Raw genomic sequence first — 17500 nt, 5'->3', positions numbered from 1 at the left:
ACAGCAGCACAAGTATTATTCTTATTATATAAGTCTATTCAATTCTTTATAGGGCTGTAGCGGCATGCAGCCCTTAGGGCCTCCCCCTCCCTTCGGGGGTATGGGAGGCTCCCAGCCTCCTCCAGTAGCTGGGGGAGGACCTGCTGCTGCTGCTGCTGCTGCTGCTGCTGCTGCTGCTGCAACTGCTGCTGCAGTGGCAGCAGGTGCTGTCCCTCCTCCGCCGCAGCTGCAGCAGCAACAGCCCCAGCCACCTGCCTACTCTCCTCCTCCTCCTGGTTATGCGGGCCCCCGGCCCCCGCCTCCTTCAGGGTTTGTTGGTGCTGCAGCGCCTGCTGTTGCTAATCAGAGAGGCGCTATGCCTGTTCCTGCATGGATGCAGCAGCAGCAGCAGCAGCAACAGCAGCAGCAGCCGTTTCCTTTCAGGCCTCCCCCTTTCCCGCAGCAGCAACCGCCGCCGCCCGCACCCCCTATGGCAGCAGCAGCAGCTGCAGCAGCAGCAGCAGTAGCAGCAGCAACCGCAGCACCTCCTCCTCCTCCTATGAATTTTCAGCAGCAGCACCTTCCACCACAGGGTGCGGAGAAGAAAGAGCAGCAGCAGCACATACCCCCTCAGCCCCCTCAGCCGCCTCAGCCGCCCCAGCAGCAGCAGCAGCAGTTTATGAAGCCCCCTCAGCAGCAGAATGTGCAGCAGGGTGTGCGAGCTAAAGCAAAGACGCAAGAGGAGTTGCTGCAGGAGAAAGCGAGGAAGTGGCAGCAGCTAACTTCAAAGAGATATTCTTCACGTCAAATATCGGGGTGTACGTACACCGAGAAGGAGCCTATGCCTCCTGAACATCTTCGGAAGTTAGTTAAAGACCATGGAGACATGAGCAGCAGGAAGTTTAGACATGATAGAAGGGTTTATCTAGGGGCTTTGAAGTTCTTGCCGCATGCAGTGTATAAACTATTAGAGAATATGCCGATGCCGTGGGAGCAAGCTAGAAATGTTAAAGTTTTATATCATTCAACAGGGGCTATAACGTTTGTTGCTGAGGTTCCCTTCGTTATAGAACCTGTTTATTTAGCTCAGTGGGGCTCTGTTTGGATACTAATGAGGAGAGAGAAGAGAGACAGACGGCATTTCAAACGCATGCGCTTCCCGCCGTTTGATGATGAAGAGCCGCCCCTTGACTACGGCGAGAACGTTCTTGCAGTGGAGCCTTTAGATGCAATTAGAATGGATCTAGATGAAGAAGAAGATGCCCCTGTAGCAGATTGGTTGTACAGCAGCAAGCCGCTTCAATACGATGCAGCATATGTTAAGGGTCCTAGCTATAGGCGGTGGAGGCTGGAAGTGCAGCAGCTAGCTGTACTGCAGCGTCTTGCTCATCAATTGCTTTCAGATTTACAAGACACAAATTATTTTTATTTGTTTAATTTAGAGTCTTTCTGTACAGCAAAGGCGTTAAACTTAGCTATCCCTGGAGGCCCTAAGTTTGAACCTTTGTTCAGAGATGTGCATGAAGAAGATGAAGACTGGAATGAGTTTAACGACGTCTGCAAGATCATCATTCGTCAGCAAATACGTACAGAGTACCGCGTAGCGTTTCCTCACCTTTATAACAACAGACCTAGACGCGTCGTGCTGCCTCCTTATCACTCTCCTGCTGTCTCCTTCGTTAAACCTGAAGACCCCGACCTTCCTGCCTTTTACTTCGATCCCATCATCAACCCCCTCCCGGCCTATAAAATGAATGCTTATACTGACGCACTCGTTGGTATGCTTTATATATGTATATATATATTTATTTATTTATTTATTTATTTATTTATTTATTTTTATTTATTTATTTATTTTGTTTATGGATGGAGATATATGGAAATGCTTTGCGATGTTTGTGAGGCTGCTTTTGTATAGATTTTATTTTGCATTTGTGAGGTGTATAGAGATATACAGCTTCTTGCAATGCATATATATATATATAGAGTATATATATGAATATATATCTATGTATATATATAGATGTGCATATAATACAGCTGATTGAGAGTAGTACGATGTTTTTTCGTTGATGTTGATGAATGCCGAGTGACGTTCAGATATCTGCTTATTTTTATGTTTATGTTTATTTTTATTTTTATTCTTTTTATTTCTTGTAGATGGAGGTGCAGCTGGTTTTGTTTGCTCAGTAGAATGAAGCGTATAGCAGCCCTACGCAATATTAATATTAATATATCTTAATAATATGTGCTAATATTAATATATTAATAATATATTATACATATAATGTTGAGTGTGTGTTTGCTGTTTATTACTGCGATCTGCAGATCCTTCAATAGTCGAAGGCTTACAATTACCTGCTGTATTGCGGCCTTTCTTAGAAGAGAGCCCTCTCTGTACAGACACAACAGCAGCGGGTATTTCTCTTTACTGGTCTTGCAGGCCTTTCAATCTGCGTGCAGGACGCATGAGGAGAGCACAAGATGTTCCTCTTGTTCAGACGTGGTTTAGAGAACATGCACCACAGAATTATCCAGTAAAGGTTAGGGTTTCGTATCAGAAGTTACTGAAGTGCTGGGTGTTGTCGCATCTTCACTCACGACCACCCAAGAGTTTGAAGAAAAGGAATTTATTCCGAGTGTTTAAAACTACAAAATTCTTTCAAACCACGGAGATCGATTGGGTGGAGGCTGGGCTGCAAGTTTCTCGTCAAGGTTATAACATGCTGAACCTCCTTATACACCGCAAGAACTTGAATTACCTTCATTTAGACTATAACTTTAACTTAAAGCCTGTCAAGACCCTCACCACCAAAGAAAGAAAGAAATCTCGCTTTGGAAATGCCTTCCATCTCTGCAGAGAAATACTAAGACTTACGAAACTTACCGTTGACTCTCACGTACAATTCAGGCTGGGGAATGTTGATGCATTTCAGCTGGCCGATGGTCTTCAGTACATCTTCGCGCATGTTGGACAGCTCACAGGGATGTATCGGTAAGTATTTATTCAAAAAAACGAGAAAAAACTAATAAATAATAAAATACTCCAGTGGAAACCGATGCACAGACATTTTCTGCACGGACCTGCGCATACACCCCAACGCGTCGAGGCATTTCATGGGTTTCTTTCGGCGCATTTTCTTTGTTTTTTTGAGTTATTTTTGCATATTGAGATGCGGTGGAGCCGTATTTGATGGCATTAGGGTTAATTCCTGCATTTTGGGTGTTTATTTCAATGGGTTTCTGTTTTCATTCAGTGGAATGCGGTGTATATTTGCGTGTATATGCCGCGATTTTCAGGTACAAGTACCGTCTCATGCGTCAGGTGCGCATGTGCAAGGACTTGAAACACCTAATATACTATCGTTTTAACACAGGACCTGTAGGTAAAGGCCCTGGGTGCGGCTTCTGGGCCCCTGGATGGAGAGTGTGGTTGTTCTTTTTACGCGGTGTATTGCCTCTGTTGGAGCGCTGGCTGGGGAATTTGTTAGCCCGTCAGTTTGAAGGGCGCGTATCAAAGGGAACAGCGAAGACGGTGACGAAGCAGCGCGTTGAGTCACACTTCGATTTAGAACTCCGTGCTGCTGTTATGCACGACATTCTAGATATTATGCCAGAGGGTGTAAAGGCTTCAAAAGCTAGAACTATTTTGCAGCACTTGTCGGAGGCGTGGAGGTGCTGGAAGGCAAATATCCCCTGGAAAGTACCAGGGCTACCAGCCCCCATCGAAAATATGATCTTAAGGTCAGCCCTAAACCCTAAACCCTAAACCCTAAACCCTTGGATGGAAACCCTAAATGCCCGCATGCCTCATGTATACTTATATATATATATATATATGCATATCTTTTTCTTTCTTTTTGTCTTCCTTTCTTCTCTCTTTATCTATCTATCTCTGTTTTGTCACACTCTCTCTCTCTTTGCTTCACACTCTCTCTTTGCTTTATCTGCCTCCCTTTTCTTATCTTTTTTTCTCTCTCCCTCTCTTTCTAATTTCTCTCTCTACCACTTCATCACTCGCCACCCTTTAACCCAATATTTCTCTCGATCGGCATCTTTTTGTGTTTCCACTGATATGCATCTATACATACCTATATCTATACATTAATATATATATATATATATATATATGCATTAATATATATATTTATACATGTATATGCATCAATATATACATGTATATATAATATGCATTAATATATATATTATATGCGATGAATGTATGTGAAGATGAAGAGGTATATATATACATAATATATATATATACCTTAACAAATATATATATATATATATATTTTCATATGATTGTGATGAAGGTATGTGAAGATGAAGGCTGACTGGTGGACGAACGCAGCATATTATAATCGAGAGAGGATTAGGCGGGGTGCGACAGTTGATAAGACAGTGTGCAGAAAGAATTTGGGTCGGCTGACTCGTTTGTGGTTGAAAGCAGAGCAAGAAAGACAGCATTCTTACTTGAAGGACGGGCCCTATATAACGGGTGAAGAGGCTGTTGCAGTGTATACAACTGCTGTTCACTGGTTAGAGTCAAGAAGGTTTACGCATATACCTTTCCCTCCTTTGAATTATAAACATGATACAAAGCTGCTTATATTAGCACTTGAAAGATTAAAAGAATTCTATTCTGTTAAATCAAGACTTAATCAAAGTCAAAGAGAAGAATTAGGGTTAATTGAACAAGCTTATGATAACCCTCATGAAGCTCTTTCTCGTATAAAACGACATCTACTTACTCAGAGGGCTTTTAAAGAGCTTCGCTTAGAGTTTATGGATCTATACTCTCATTTAATCCCTATCTATGAGATAGATCCGCTCGAAAAGATTACAGACGCATACTTAGACCAGTATCTCTGGTATGAAGGCGATAGCAGACATCTCTTCCCTTCTTGGGTCAAACCCTCAGACAGCGAACCTCCTCCTCTTCTCGTCTTCAAGTTCTGTCAGGGTATTAATAATTTAACTGACGTGTGGAATACAGACGACGGAGAGAGTCTTGTGCTACTCGAAAGCAAGTTCGAAAAGGTAAGCTCTCATTTAGCCTTATTTAGCCTTATTTAGGGTTTAGGGTTTAGGGTTTAGGGTTATTTAGGGTCTGGGGTTTAGGGTTATTTAGGGTTATTTAGGGTTATTTAGGGTTATTTAAGGTTATTTAGGGTTTGTTTGTCTCGTTGAAGTCTGTTGATACAGTTCAGATTGTTTGATTTTAATTAATTGTGTATTGTTCATAGTTGGGTATAATATTATGTATTGGGGTATTGCTGATTATTTATTATTATTATTTATCGCTTATTAATATTTAGTATTATTATTATTATTAATTAATTATTAGTTATGAATATACGATGAGAGTGATGAGTGTGTGCATTTCAGGTGTACGAGAAGGTGGATCTAACGTTGTTGAATCGTCTTCTACGTTTAATTGTTGATCATAACGTAGCGGATTACATTACTGCGAAGAACAACGTTAGCATAAGTTTTAAGGATATGTCTCACGTGAATTCGTTTGGGTTAATCAGAGGGCTGCAGTTCTCTTCATTTGTCTTTCAATATTATGCTCTCATCCTTGACCTGCTACTCTTAGGTCTTACCCGAGCAACAGATATTGCAGGGCCCCCAGCCCTTCCAAATGAATTCTTATCTTTCACCGATGTACAGACAGAAACTAGACATCCAATTCGTCTCTACTGCAGGTAAACTCCTCCCTCCACACAATGTATAGCTAGCTAGCTAGCTAAAGAGAGAGGAAGCGCTTAGACATGCAACTATCTAGCTAGCTAGCTAGCTGGCTAGATAGGTAGGTAAATGGATCGATGAGCGATGAGGCATTGAAGAGGAATATGTCTTTTGCAGTACTTTTGTTTACCTTTCCTTTTCTTCTTTGTTTGGGGTGTACATGCAGATACATCGATCGGTTCTGGGTTGTGTTTAAATTCACAAAAGAAGAAAGCAGAGATTTAGTGCAGAGATATCTCACAGAAAACCCTGACCCCAACAACGAAAACGTCGTCGGATATCCAAACAAGACCTGCTGGCCCAGAGATTGCCGGATGCGCAGGTAAAGCAAACCCTAAACCCTAAACCCTAACCTCGAAACATTGTGTACACCGCGTAGGAGACCCGATGGGGTTAGAACCTGTGTCTCTGTGTTAAAGTTGAGGGTTTAGGTTTAGGGTTTAGGTTTAGGGTTTAGGGTTTGCAATTTGTTTGTGCTGCGAGTCTCTTCGTTTGAATTTCACTGTTTACTTCCCTGTTGACAGCTGCACTGCATGCGTTTCTTTTGGCTAGCTAGCTAACTACCTAGCTAACTAACTAGCTACCGAGCTAGCTAGCCAGCTAGCAGGTTAGAAGGATAGATAGATAGATATAGTGTTTAGGCATTGAAGAGAAGCGCATCCTTAGCACTGCTTTGGTGTGTATTTCTTTGCTTCGTTGGTTGATAATATGTTTATAGAATGATTATGATATACTAACACAAGCATTTATGTATTTATTTAAATGAAATAAGCGTTTAATGCCTAATACTTAGTGCTGATCGTTTCGCTTGTTTTGCAGAATGAAGAGGGATGTGAATTTAGGACGAGCGGTTTTCTGGGAGATTTCGAACCGTCTTCCTCGTTCATTAACGACATTAAATTGGTCTTCTTCTTTTGCTTCAGTTTATTCATTAGATAATCCAAACTTATTGTTCTCAATGGGGGGCTTTGAATGCCGCATCCTCCCGAAAGTGCGCATGCAAACTGAAGAATTTTCACAAAGAGAAGGGGCTTGGAAGCTGCAAAATGAAACAACAAAAGAATTAGCTGCACAAGCTTTCTTAAAAGTAGGAGATGAGGGTATGAGAAGATTTGAGAATCGTGTACGCATGGTTCTGATGTCTAGCGGAGCAACAACTTTTACAAAGATTGCAAACAAGTGGAATACAACATTGATATCTTTGATGACATATTTCCGTGAGGCTGTAATTCATACAGAAGCTCTGTTAGATCTTCTTGTTAAATGTGAAAATAAAATTCAAACCCGTATTAAGATCGGTCTTAACTCTAAAATGCCTTCTCGTTTCCCTCCAGTTGTTTTCTACACTCCGAAAGAGTTAGGAGGGTTAGGTATGTTGTCTATGGGGCATATATTAATCCCTCAGTCTGATCTTCGTTATAGTCAGCAGACAGACGCTGGGATTACACATTTCAGATCGGGTATGTCTCATGAAGAGGATCAGCTTATACCGAATCTCTACCGTTATATTCAAACTTGGGAGAGCGAATTTATTGAATCTCAGAGGGTATGGGCTGAATATGCATTAAAAAGAGGTGAAGCAGCAGCACAAAATAGAAGATTAACATTAGAAGATTTAGAAGATAGCTGGGATAGAGGTATTCCTCGTATTAATACTTTATTTCAAAAAGATAGACATACTCTTGCTTATGATAAAGGCTGGAGAGTGCGCGAAGATTTCAGACAATATCAACAACTTAAAGCTCATCCTTTCTGGTGGACCCATCAACGTCACGACGGTAAACTTTGGAATCTAAACAACTATAGGACAGACATGATTCAGGCTTTAGGCGGTGTAGAAGGTATATTAGAGCACACTCTCTTCAAAGGAACGTACTTCCCTACTTGGGAAGGTCTCTTCTGGGAAAAAGCTTCAGGGTAAGCCAATGCTAAAGGCATACGGTTTACAGTCTAGGGTTTTGGGTTTTGGATCTAGGGTCTAGGGTTTAGGGTTTACGACTTTCAGAGGGAAAGGGGTTTAGATTAGGGGTGCAGCAGGTCTTAGGGTTTAGGGTTTAGGGTTTAGTGGGCGCACTAGGGTGTAGGGTTCAGGGTTTTAGGGGCTTCAGGTTTCGCGGGGCTAAGTGTTTTACGGTGTAGGGCTCTTAGGGTTTTCTGAGGCTTTTCAGGGTTTTAGGGTTTAGGGTTTTAGGGTTTAAGGCTTGTAGGGTTTAGGTGTGTATGGTGTTCAGGTTTGAAGAGAGTATGAAGTACAAGAAGCTGACGAATGCGCAGAGGTCTGGACTTAACCAAATTCCAAACAGAAGATTTACTCTCTGGTGGTCTCCCACCATCAACAGAGCGAACGTCTACGTTGGTTTCCAGGTCAGCAGGGCTCTAGGGTTTAGGGTTTAGGGTTTGTGCTGGGCGGTGTACATACGGGCAAGGAGCGACATGGATGGATGCGGCCTTGGGAGGCTGTGGACGTGGGTTTAGGGTTTAGGGTTTAGGATTTGGGGTGCATGTTCAGGTGCAACTGGACTTGACTGGTATCTTCATGCACGGGAAGATTCCGACTCTGAAGATTTCTTTGATTCAGATATTCAGAGCCCATCTCTGGCAGAAGGTTCATGAATCTATTGTCATGGACTTGTGTCAGGTAGGGAGATAGTGTTTAGGGTTTAGGGTTTAGGGTTTAGGGTTTGGGGTTTACGGTTAGTAGGGTTTATGAGGCCAATTTCCCACGGGCTTGTGTTGTTTGCATTTTTTGCCGTCACCTTTTGTGCTCTTGGTTTGGTTGGGGTTTAGGGTTTAGGGTAGAGGTAGGGTTTAGGGCTTAGGGTTTAGGGTTTACGGGCAAGGATGACTGTACAGTCATGCTAATTTGGAGGGGTCGCCGTAGGCGTCTTCCTTGAAAGAAACAAATCTTCTCATTACACACCTGACGCCCAAACCCTAAACCCTAGCATCAAACCCTAAACCCTACCATCAAGCCGGAGACCATCTCAGCAAACCCTAAACCCTACATGCTGTTTATTGCACGGTTTTATTTTCATTGATGTGTGTCGTGTTTGACTACTCAATATCTGCCGCGCGTTCGTCAGTTGTCCGTTTCTTCTGGTTTAGGGTTTAGGGTTTAGGGTTTAGGGTTTATGTGTAGGTCTTTGACATGGAGTTGGATTCTCTGGAGGTGGAGATGGTTCAGAAGGAAACAATTCACCCGCGCAAGTCGTACAAGATGAATTCTTCTTGTGCTGATATTTTGTTGTTTGCTTCCTACAAATGGCCTATCTCAAAACCCTCTCTTCTCGCCGAAGCAAAAGATGTTATGGAAGGCGCCACGGCAACCAAACACTGGTACTTTCCTGCTGCTGCTGCTGCCGCAGCGAGTGGTGCTGCTGCTGCTGCTGCTGCGAATACTGTTGTTTCTGCTGCTGCTGTATTTACTGAATTTGTATTTTGGCTAAACGTGCAGTGGCATTTTATTTGTATTTGTGCTTGTCTTCATAATTTTTTGACTTACGTTTGAATTCTTTTCAATTTGGACATGAATTTGAATTGAATTTGATTAACGTTTTGTTAGCTGGGCATGCATGTGGGACGTTATTTAAGCGAATACTCAATTTTTATTGAGATTGCGTTTAATATTTCCATTGTATTTAATTCAAATTGAATTTGAATTTGGTTTTTGCATAGGCTGGACGTACAGCTGCGTTGGGGTGACTACGACAGCCACGACATTGAGCGTTACGTGCGTTCAAAGTTTTTGGATTACACCACCGACAACATGTCTATTTATCCTTCGCCTTCTGGCGTATTGGTTGGCATCGATTTGGCGTATAATCTGCACTCCGCCTTCGGTCATTGGCTACCAGGCCTCAAGCCTCTTATGCAAAGAGCCATGAACAAAATCATGAAAGTCAGCATACAATGCTGTTGCTGCTTGCTGCTGATGAGGATGCTGAGCTGATGATAAGGTTGCTGCTTCCGCTGCTGTTGTTTCCAATTCGGAAAAGAAACGCAGCTGCAATTGCTGCTGTGGCTGCCCGTATTCCTATGTTCAAAGCAGCAACATACAACAACCCATATTTATATATCACTGCTCCCTTCCCATTGCTGTTGCTGCTGCTGTTTTTGTTGGTGTGTCTGCTGCAGGCGAATCCTGCGTTATACGTGTTGCGTGAACGAATTCGAAAGGGTTTGCAGCTGTATTCATCAGAGCCTACGGAGCCGTATTTGAACTCACAGAACTATGGAGAGTTGTTTTCCAATCAAACAGTTTGGTTCATTGACGACACCAACGTCTACCGAGTCACCATCCACAAGACCTTTGAAGGCAACCTTACCACCAAACCCGTCAACGGGGTCATCTTCATATTCAATCCAAGAACAGGTCAGTGCACTCATACACATCATTCAGATATTATATATATATACGGATATTATGCATAATATAAATAATACAGAATATATATACATACATATATGGATATATTATGATAGAATATATGCCTTATCATTTGTTTTGTGTGTATTTCCGTTTTTGCATTATTTGTATTCCCTTGGTTTTCCATATATTATGAATATATTTATGTATTTGTTATTGTATTTGCATTTTTGTTTGTTTATTTTGTGTTGTGCTTTCACAGGGCAATTGTTCTTGAAGATCATCCACACATCTGTTTGGGCTGGACAGAAGCGTTTAACTCAATTGGCGCGTTGGAAGACAGCAGAAGAAGTGGCGGCTTTGATTCGTTCTCTTCCTGTGGAAGAACAGCCTAAGCAGATTATTGCAACTCGAAAGGGTATGTTGGATCCTCTGGAGGTGCATTTGTTGGATTTCCCCAACATCGTGATTAAAGGAAGCGAGTTGAATTTGCCATTCCAAGCGTTGATGAAGATTGAGAAGTTTGGAGATATGATTCTTCGGGCTACTCAACCAGAAATGGTTTTGTTCAACTTATTTGATGATTGGCTTCAATCCATTTCTGCATATACCGCATTCTCTCGTATGCTTCTATTACTCCGAGCTTTGCAAGTGAACACGGAGAGAACGAAGGTCGTTTTGAAACCAAACAAATCAACGATAACGCAGCCGCATCATATTTGGCCTAGCCTGACGGATGAAGAATGGATTCATGTTGAAGTCACATTAAAAGATTTGATTCTTGCAGATTATGCAAAGAAAAATAACGTAAATGTTGCATCTCTTACGCAATCCGAAATCCGAGATATCATACTTGGTATGGAAATCGCTCCTCCTTCGCTCCAGCGCCAGCAGATTGCAGAAATTGAAACTCAGGCCAGAGAACAACAACAGGTGACTTCAACGACAACGAAGAGCGTCAATATCCATGGAGAGGAGATCATCGTGGCCACTCAATCGCCTCATGAACAACAAGTTTTCGCTTCGAAGACCGATTGGAGAGTGCGAGCTATTGCAGCATCTTCTTTACATCTGAGGACTCAACATGTGTACGTGAACAGCGATGAAGTGGTCGACTCCGGGTGTACGTACATCATGCCCAAGAACCTGTTGAAGAAATTCATTTCCATTGCAGATCTAAGAACTCAAGTCGCTGCTTTCTTATACGGAATCTCACCTCCAGACAATCAAAACGTTAAAGAAATCAAATGTATGGTCCTTCCTCCTCAAGTAGCAAGTCATCAAGGTGTTTCCTTGCCTCAACAGCTGCCTTCCCATCCGTATCTTTCATCTCTTGAACCTCTCGGATGGATCCACACCCAGCCGAACGAGAATCCTCAACTTCTACCAAGAGATGTTCTTCTTCATGCAAAGATATTAAATGAAAATAAAACATGGGATGCAAATGTTGCAGTCGTCATCACTTGCGCATTCACCCCTGGTAGCTGCTCTCTCACTGCTTACAGACTAACACCCCAAGGATATCAGTGGGGAAAGTCCAACAAGGTAATTAATTTTTTTCTTGAAAAACAACACATCCTGTCGTTTCGTTCTTTTCATGCTTCCTTTTTTGATACTGGTGACTTTCTAATATATAAGTACACCCGACCTTTTCTATGCTATTCTATTTATAGCTTCCTTCCTTGTTCTTGCCTCGTTCAATGCAAACAGTAATATACGGCTAAATACGCATCATTCATTTTTGTCTTTTTTGTGCTTTATTGCTGATAAATGTGCTGCTTTAAAACGAGTGCAAACATGAGTACAGCTTTTTCCGTGTTATACCATCTGTGATGTATTCTTGGTTTTATGGTTTGTTGCTGGTTGTTCTTTCTCTTTGTTGTTGGCGTTGCCTTTTGTTGAAACAACGGGTGAACACAATTTAAATGAATTAAAACTCGCTCTTAATGATTTGTTTCGAAGATATGTTTTGGTGATAGTGTTTTGTTTCTGTCCTTTGCTTGTATGTGTTTTTGTTTTGTCGGTTTTGCTTGTCTTATTTCCTGTTTGACGTGTCTATTTAGTTGTTTGTTGTTTTGTGTTTATTGTTGTTGCATATAGCCTTTTGTTTGTTGTATTTTATTTTTGGTTGTCTCCCATGTATTTCTGTCTCTTTTTCTCGATTGCATGTCTTTTTGTATTTGTTTTGTCTATTGAGTTTCTTTGGTTTGTTGCATTTATGTTTTTCTTCTCAGGATAGCACTATGAACCCCGCGGGTTACGTAAAAGGACATGCAGAGCGCGTGCAGATGTTATTATCAGATGTTCTTTTAGGCTTCTTCCTTGTCCCTGCTGAGGGAGGGGGTATTTGGAATTATAACTTTATGGGAGTCAAGTTCTCGCCTTCGATGAAATACAACCTCATACTCGATACACCCAAGGACTATTACCATGAAACACACAGGTAATCTATTGTTGTTGATGCTGCTGTTGCTGCTGCTGCTGTTGTCGTTGCTGGTGGTTCTGGTGTTCATGTTGCTGTTGTTGGTGTTGCTCCTGCTCCTGCTGCTGCTGCTGCTGCTGCTCGTCTGCGGTTTAGGAATTTTGTCGATTTGTGTGCTGCTGAAATTCTTTCTCGTTCCTCTCTTGCCTTTTGTTTATTTGTTTTGCTTGTTTCTTCTTTGCTTTGTTGTTGTTTGCTGGTTTGGCTTGCTTGTTTTGAATGCCTTCGATTGTTTGCTTTTTGTTTCGTCGTTTCTTTTTCATTTTGTTTCCTTTTGTTATTTTGCAGTTTGCTTTGTGCTATCTCCCCAGCATATCAATGTGTGTTATACATTGTTTGTTTATTATGCATTGTGTTTAAATATAATTATATATTATTGGCGTGTTAGAGATATTTGAATATATATTATTGTATACTTGCATACATACACACTCGTGGCCTACATTGTACTATGCTATATTGCATCTTCTTGCTAGATTTATCTCTTTACGCTGCTCTCCTTTACGTTTTTCTACGTTCCTTCGTCTCTCGTCTATATTTCTTCATTTGTTTTTCTCTTTTCTCGCTTCTTCAGGCCGGCGCACTTTGTGCAGTTTACTCAACTTGAACAGCAAGAGGCAGACGTCGGAGACAGAGAGGATCTCTTCGCTTGATGTCTCCTAGCTGGCTAAGTGGCTAGCTAGGTGGCTAGCTGGCTGGCTGGCTGGGTAGCTAGTTAGGGGGAGGGCCTGCGCAGCAGCAGCAGGCCGGGTAGTTACACAGCAAGGTAGTAAATGAATGGGCTGGCTAGCAAGGTAGCTAGCGAGCTGTTCGCGCGTGGCTAACTGGAGGAGGTGCTAGCTAGCCAGATAACTGCTAGTCAGCACTTCTGTTCGTTGCTTTGGATTGAGTTGTTAAGCAGTTGCCTCTCTGCTGCTGCTGAGGGAGAAGAGAGGCGTAGAGGAGAAACCCCTTCTTTTAAAGAACTACAGAAAAAGGGTTTTATGTCGAGGGTTTAGGGTTTAGGGTTTCCGACTAAAAAGACGCGAAGGCACGCCTACAAACTCCCTACTAGTAGTGCTACATATACCTCACTGGCTACCTGGCTCGATACCTATATAATACAGCTATCTAGGGAGGTAGGTAGCTAGCTAGTAGCTAGCTAGGGAGGTGTTTCGCCCACTCAGTTGTCCCAGCTAGCTGTCCAAATAGAAAAGCGTTTGGTTGTTGTTAAGTCATTCCTTCACTGTCTCGCTGTTCTGTTGTTTTAAACAACACAACGCGTGCCTAGCGGTAAGCAAGGCAATGAACAATGAATGCCTCAAGCTAACTAGCAGCTAGCTAGCTAGCTGGCTAGCCAGGACTTGATTGAAGGCTAAGCAATTCGGTGGATATTAAACTCCAACTCTGGAGTGGCAAAGCGGAACGGTGCGCCGCTGTGCTGCAGCAGCAGTAGCGGCAGCAGAAGCTGCTGCTGCTGCTGCTGCTGGCTGCCTCACGTAGACGTAGCCGCACCTTTTGCATCCACAACATCTTTGGGATTACCTCCTACCCACAAATACATTATTTACGAGGCAGGGGGAGTCAACCTCTGTTGTGGTTCGGGCTGCTGTTGAGTTTCCGGCTGGCCCGGTGGCGTCACCTGCTGCGCCCCTTCTGGTCCTCTGACTTTGCTGAGATGCATGCCTCCCATTATGGCCACAATAAGAGCAAATAATCCTCCTATAATTGCTCCAAAAAGCAGATTGCGGCGTCTTGTCTTCGCAGCTGCTGAACCTCCTACTGACCCTGCTGCTGCAACATCAGAACCCTCAACTGGCTGCTTTTCCAATTCTCCTTCTGCAGCTTCTCCTGCTCCTCCAGTATTTGCTGCGCCTTCACCCTCTGCTTCCCCTGCTGCTCCTCCTGCGGCTTCCCCCCCAGCTTCCCCTGCCCCCTCCGCGCCTGCTACTTGCCCGGAGCCTTCTGGAAGCGGTGCATCACCTGTTCCCGCATTTATTGCTGCTTTTATTTGGTCTGGTGTAAGAGTCAGAACGATTTCCTCTCCAGCAGATGAATCACCAGCAGCAGCAACTGCTGCTGCTGCTGCTGCTCCCGGCTGTGCCGCTGCTGAGGGTGTGTCCCACGCCATTGGGGGAAGATGCAGGCGGCAGGGGTAGAGGGGAAAGACAGAAAGTAATTAAAAAGAAATAATTATTTAAAAAGAAAAAAGAAAAAAGAAAACACATTCATATGATGCCCGCAGACGCAGACGCCTCCCATCCCCAGCTGCTGCTGCTGCAGCAGCTGCTGCAGCAGCAGCAGCTGCAAGCAGCAACACCAAGACAGGTGATGCAGCAGCAGGGAGACGATTGTTAGGGGGGCTCTCCCCTCCTTGATTTTCCGGTTTTTTTTGCTTGTTTTATGCATTTATATTTATATATTTATTAATTTTTATTATTAATAATATAAATGAACAAAAAAGAACAGAAAGAACCGAAGAGAGACGTACACTCCAACCAGCGGGTTTCTAGGGAGACAGCCCCTAGGCCCACGATAAAGACATCAGATTAAAACAGACAAACAAAGAGATAAACTAACAATTAAAAACTATATTAAAATAAATAAACAAAAGAAATATAAAGAATAAAAAAGAAAATTAAGCCACCCCACCTCTGTCTCATCGTTACGTCCGTCGCAGCAGCACTAAGACCCGCAGCAGATTAATAGATGTAGAGCTAAATAATATTCTATTCAAAATAAATATAATAAATACAAACTATTTTAATTAAAAAGCGTAAAAGCAAAAGGCCCATCTAAAAAGAAACAGAGAAAAGAGATAAAAACTCAAAAATAAGAAACGCAATATAACGCAAGTATATTCTAAGAGACAAAAAAAAATAATAATATTTCAACCAAATAAACAAACAGATAAATCAACCAATTAATTAATATCCACTCTAAAAAGATTAAAGAAAGAAAACGTCTCTTCCGCAGAAAAGATAGAGAAATATATGTACATATATATATATATGTATATATGTATATATGTATATATGTATATATGTATATATGTATGTATGTATATATGTATGTATGTATACATATATATACATATATATATATATATATATATGTAAATGCATATATATATATACATATATATGTATATATATTTGTATGTATATGTATATGCATATATATGTATATATATATATATATATATACTCAAAAGAGACATGAAAAGAAATATATCTATCTCTTCATCTACATATATGTATGTTTATGAAGACTTAAAAGAAAAGTATTATCATTAAAAAGAGAAAAAGAAATATATGCACAAACATATATATATATATATAGTTATATCTATATTTACAAATATAGATATAAGTATATATATATATATATATATGAATTAAAAGAGTACTAGAGCAAAGATAGTAGCAAGAAGAGACAAGCGATGAATAAAAATATTTTATTTAAATGGAGACAAAAGAAAGAGACAGCCAGCGATTAAATTTGTATAAATATAAACAAAGAAAAAGCCTTTATCTAAATACCCAAGTATTTCTTACTTACAACTACTCTTTATTTATTTATTTATTTGTCTATTTGTTTATTTATTTATTTATTTTATTTATTTATTTATTTATTTATTTAATTTGTTTATTTATTTATTTATTTATTTAATATATTTTATTTAAAAGATAAAACAATCAAACAAAGTCGCCAGGGGATTTACAACATTTTGTCTGCGCTTTAAATAAATAAATAAATTATATATATGTAGATATATAAATATATATATATATGTATATATATATGTATATATATATATATGTATATATATATTACCTATATGCATACAAATATATTTTAATATATATACATACATATGTTTATTTATAAATATTAATATATACATAAATATATATGAATATATTAAAGTCTTTATATTAAAAATATATCCTTGAGTTGTATGTACACCTCAATCCCTCTATAAACAGAGCAGCAGCAGTATTAAAAAACAAACAGGCCGCTGTTGTTGCTGTCGTTATTGAGGGTTTAGGGTTTAGGGTTTAGGGTTACAGCTAGGGTTTAGGGTTGAAAGTTTAGGGGTTGCATAGGGTTTAGAGTTTGCATTAGCTTTCTGCATTACGGTTTAGGGTTTAGGGTTTAGGGTTTAGGGTTTATGCTATATGCAGACTACGTTCCTCACCTCCCTGTAGAGCAGCAAAAGGATGGTTTAGGGTTTAGGGTTTAGGGTTTAGGGTTTGGGGTTAGTAGAACCGGCTGAAGAGACAGAAGCAGTAAAAAAGCAAAGACAGACAAAGACAAAAAGAGTAAACAAACAAATAAAGAAGAAAAGAAAAGAGAAGCCCCAAACAATGAACTCCAAGATAGATAGAGGGCCATGGGTTTAGGGTTTAGGGTTTAGGGTTTAGGGTTTACAATGAACTCCAAGATAGATAGAGGGCCATGGGTTTAGGGTTTAGGGTTTAGGGTTTAGGGTTTAGGGTTTTAGCTCCGACGGCATACGGCTTGGCACTTTGGGTTTAGTGTTTACAGGTGGATGTACGGCAGCGAGAAATTATACTATGAGGGTTTAGGGTTTAGGGTTTAGGGGTTTGGGTTTAGAGTACTCGGCCTACGGGTTAGGGTTTAGGGTTTAGTGTTTAGAGTTTATTGTCTAGGTTCTTGGGTTTAAGGTTTAATGCTTACTGTTTAGGATTTAGGGTTTAGGGTTTAGGGTTTAGGGTTTTGTTGTATGGCGATGGTTCTTCAAGCAGGAGCAGAGGAAATGCATGCATCTTCTTAGTTAGACCATGAAATAAAATGTCTTAAGCTTCATTGCTCTAGGGTTTAGGGTTTAGGGTTTAGGGTTTAGGGTTTGCGTTTCAACAAATATGACAGTTGGAAGTGATGGCTGGCGCCCAGGTGACCGGGGCCCGGCGACC

At 41.1% G+C, this 17500-nt stretch overlaps 2 protein-coding genes across 2 annotated transcripts; one reads left to right on the top strand and one right to left on the bottom strand.

Annotated features, from left to right (window-relative positions):
• Window positions 1-64: 64 nt before the first annotated feature.
• Window positions 65-13234, top strand: EAH_00012640 (pre-mRNA splicing factor prp8, putative; the record flags this gene model as incomplete). The annotated part of the gene is made up of 15 exons (XM_013391492.1): window positions 65-1757; window positions 2308-2974; window positions 3280-3723; window positions 4296-5022; window positions 5371-5690; window positions 5900-6055; window positions 6553-7650; window positions 7965-8097; window positions 8243-8371; window positions 8873-9069; window positions 9409-9631; window positions 9868-10105; window positions 10362-11644; window positions 12334-12542; window positions 13156-13234. 15 exons carry the CDS (start codon window positions 65-67, stop codon window positions 13232-13234), a joined length of 7596 nt encoding a protein of 2531 aa, XP_013246946.1.
• An 893-nt stretch (window positions 13235-14127) lies between these two features.
• On the bottom strand, window positions 14128-14691 carry EAH_00012630 (hypothetical protein; the record flags this gene model as incomplete). Its single annotated transcript, XM_013391491.1, has 1 exon — window positions 14128-14691. The coding sequence occupies one exon, from the start codon at window positions 14689-14691 to the stop codon at window positions 14128-14130; it is 564 nt and encodes a 187-aa protein (XP_013246945.1).
• Between the last annotated feature and the right edge of the window lie 2809 nt (window positions 14692-17500).

Source organism: Eimeria acervulina, genomic scaffold, assembly GCF_000499425.1.
Source record: "Eimeria acervulina Houghton genomic scaffold, Eah_scaff71, whole genome shotgun sequence".
NCBI classification, from domain to species: domain Eukaryota; phylum Apicomplexa; class Conoidasida; order Eucoccidiorida; family Eimeriidae; genus Eimeria; species Eimeria acervulina.
This window is presented reverse-complemented; position numbering and strand designations above follow the sequence as displayed.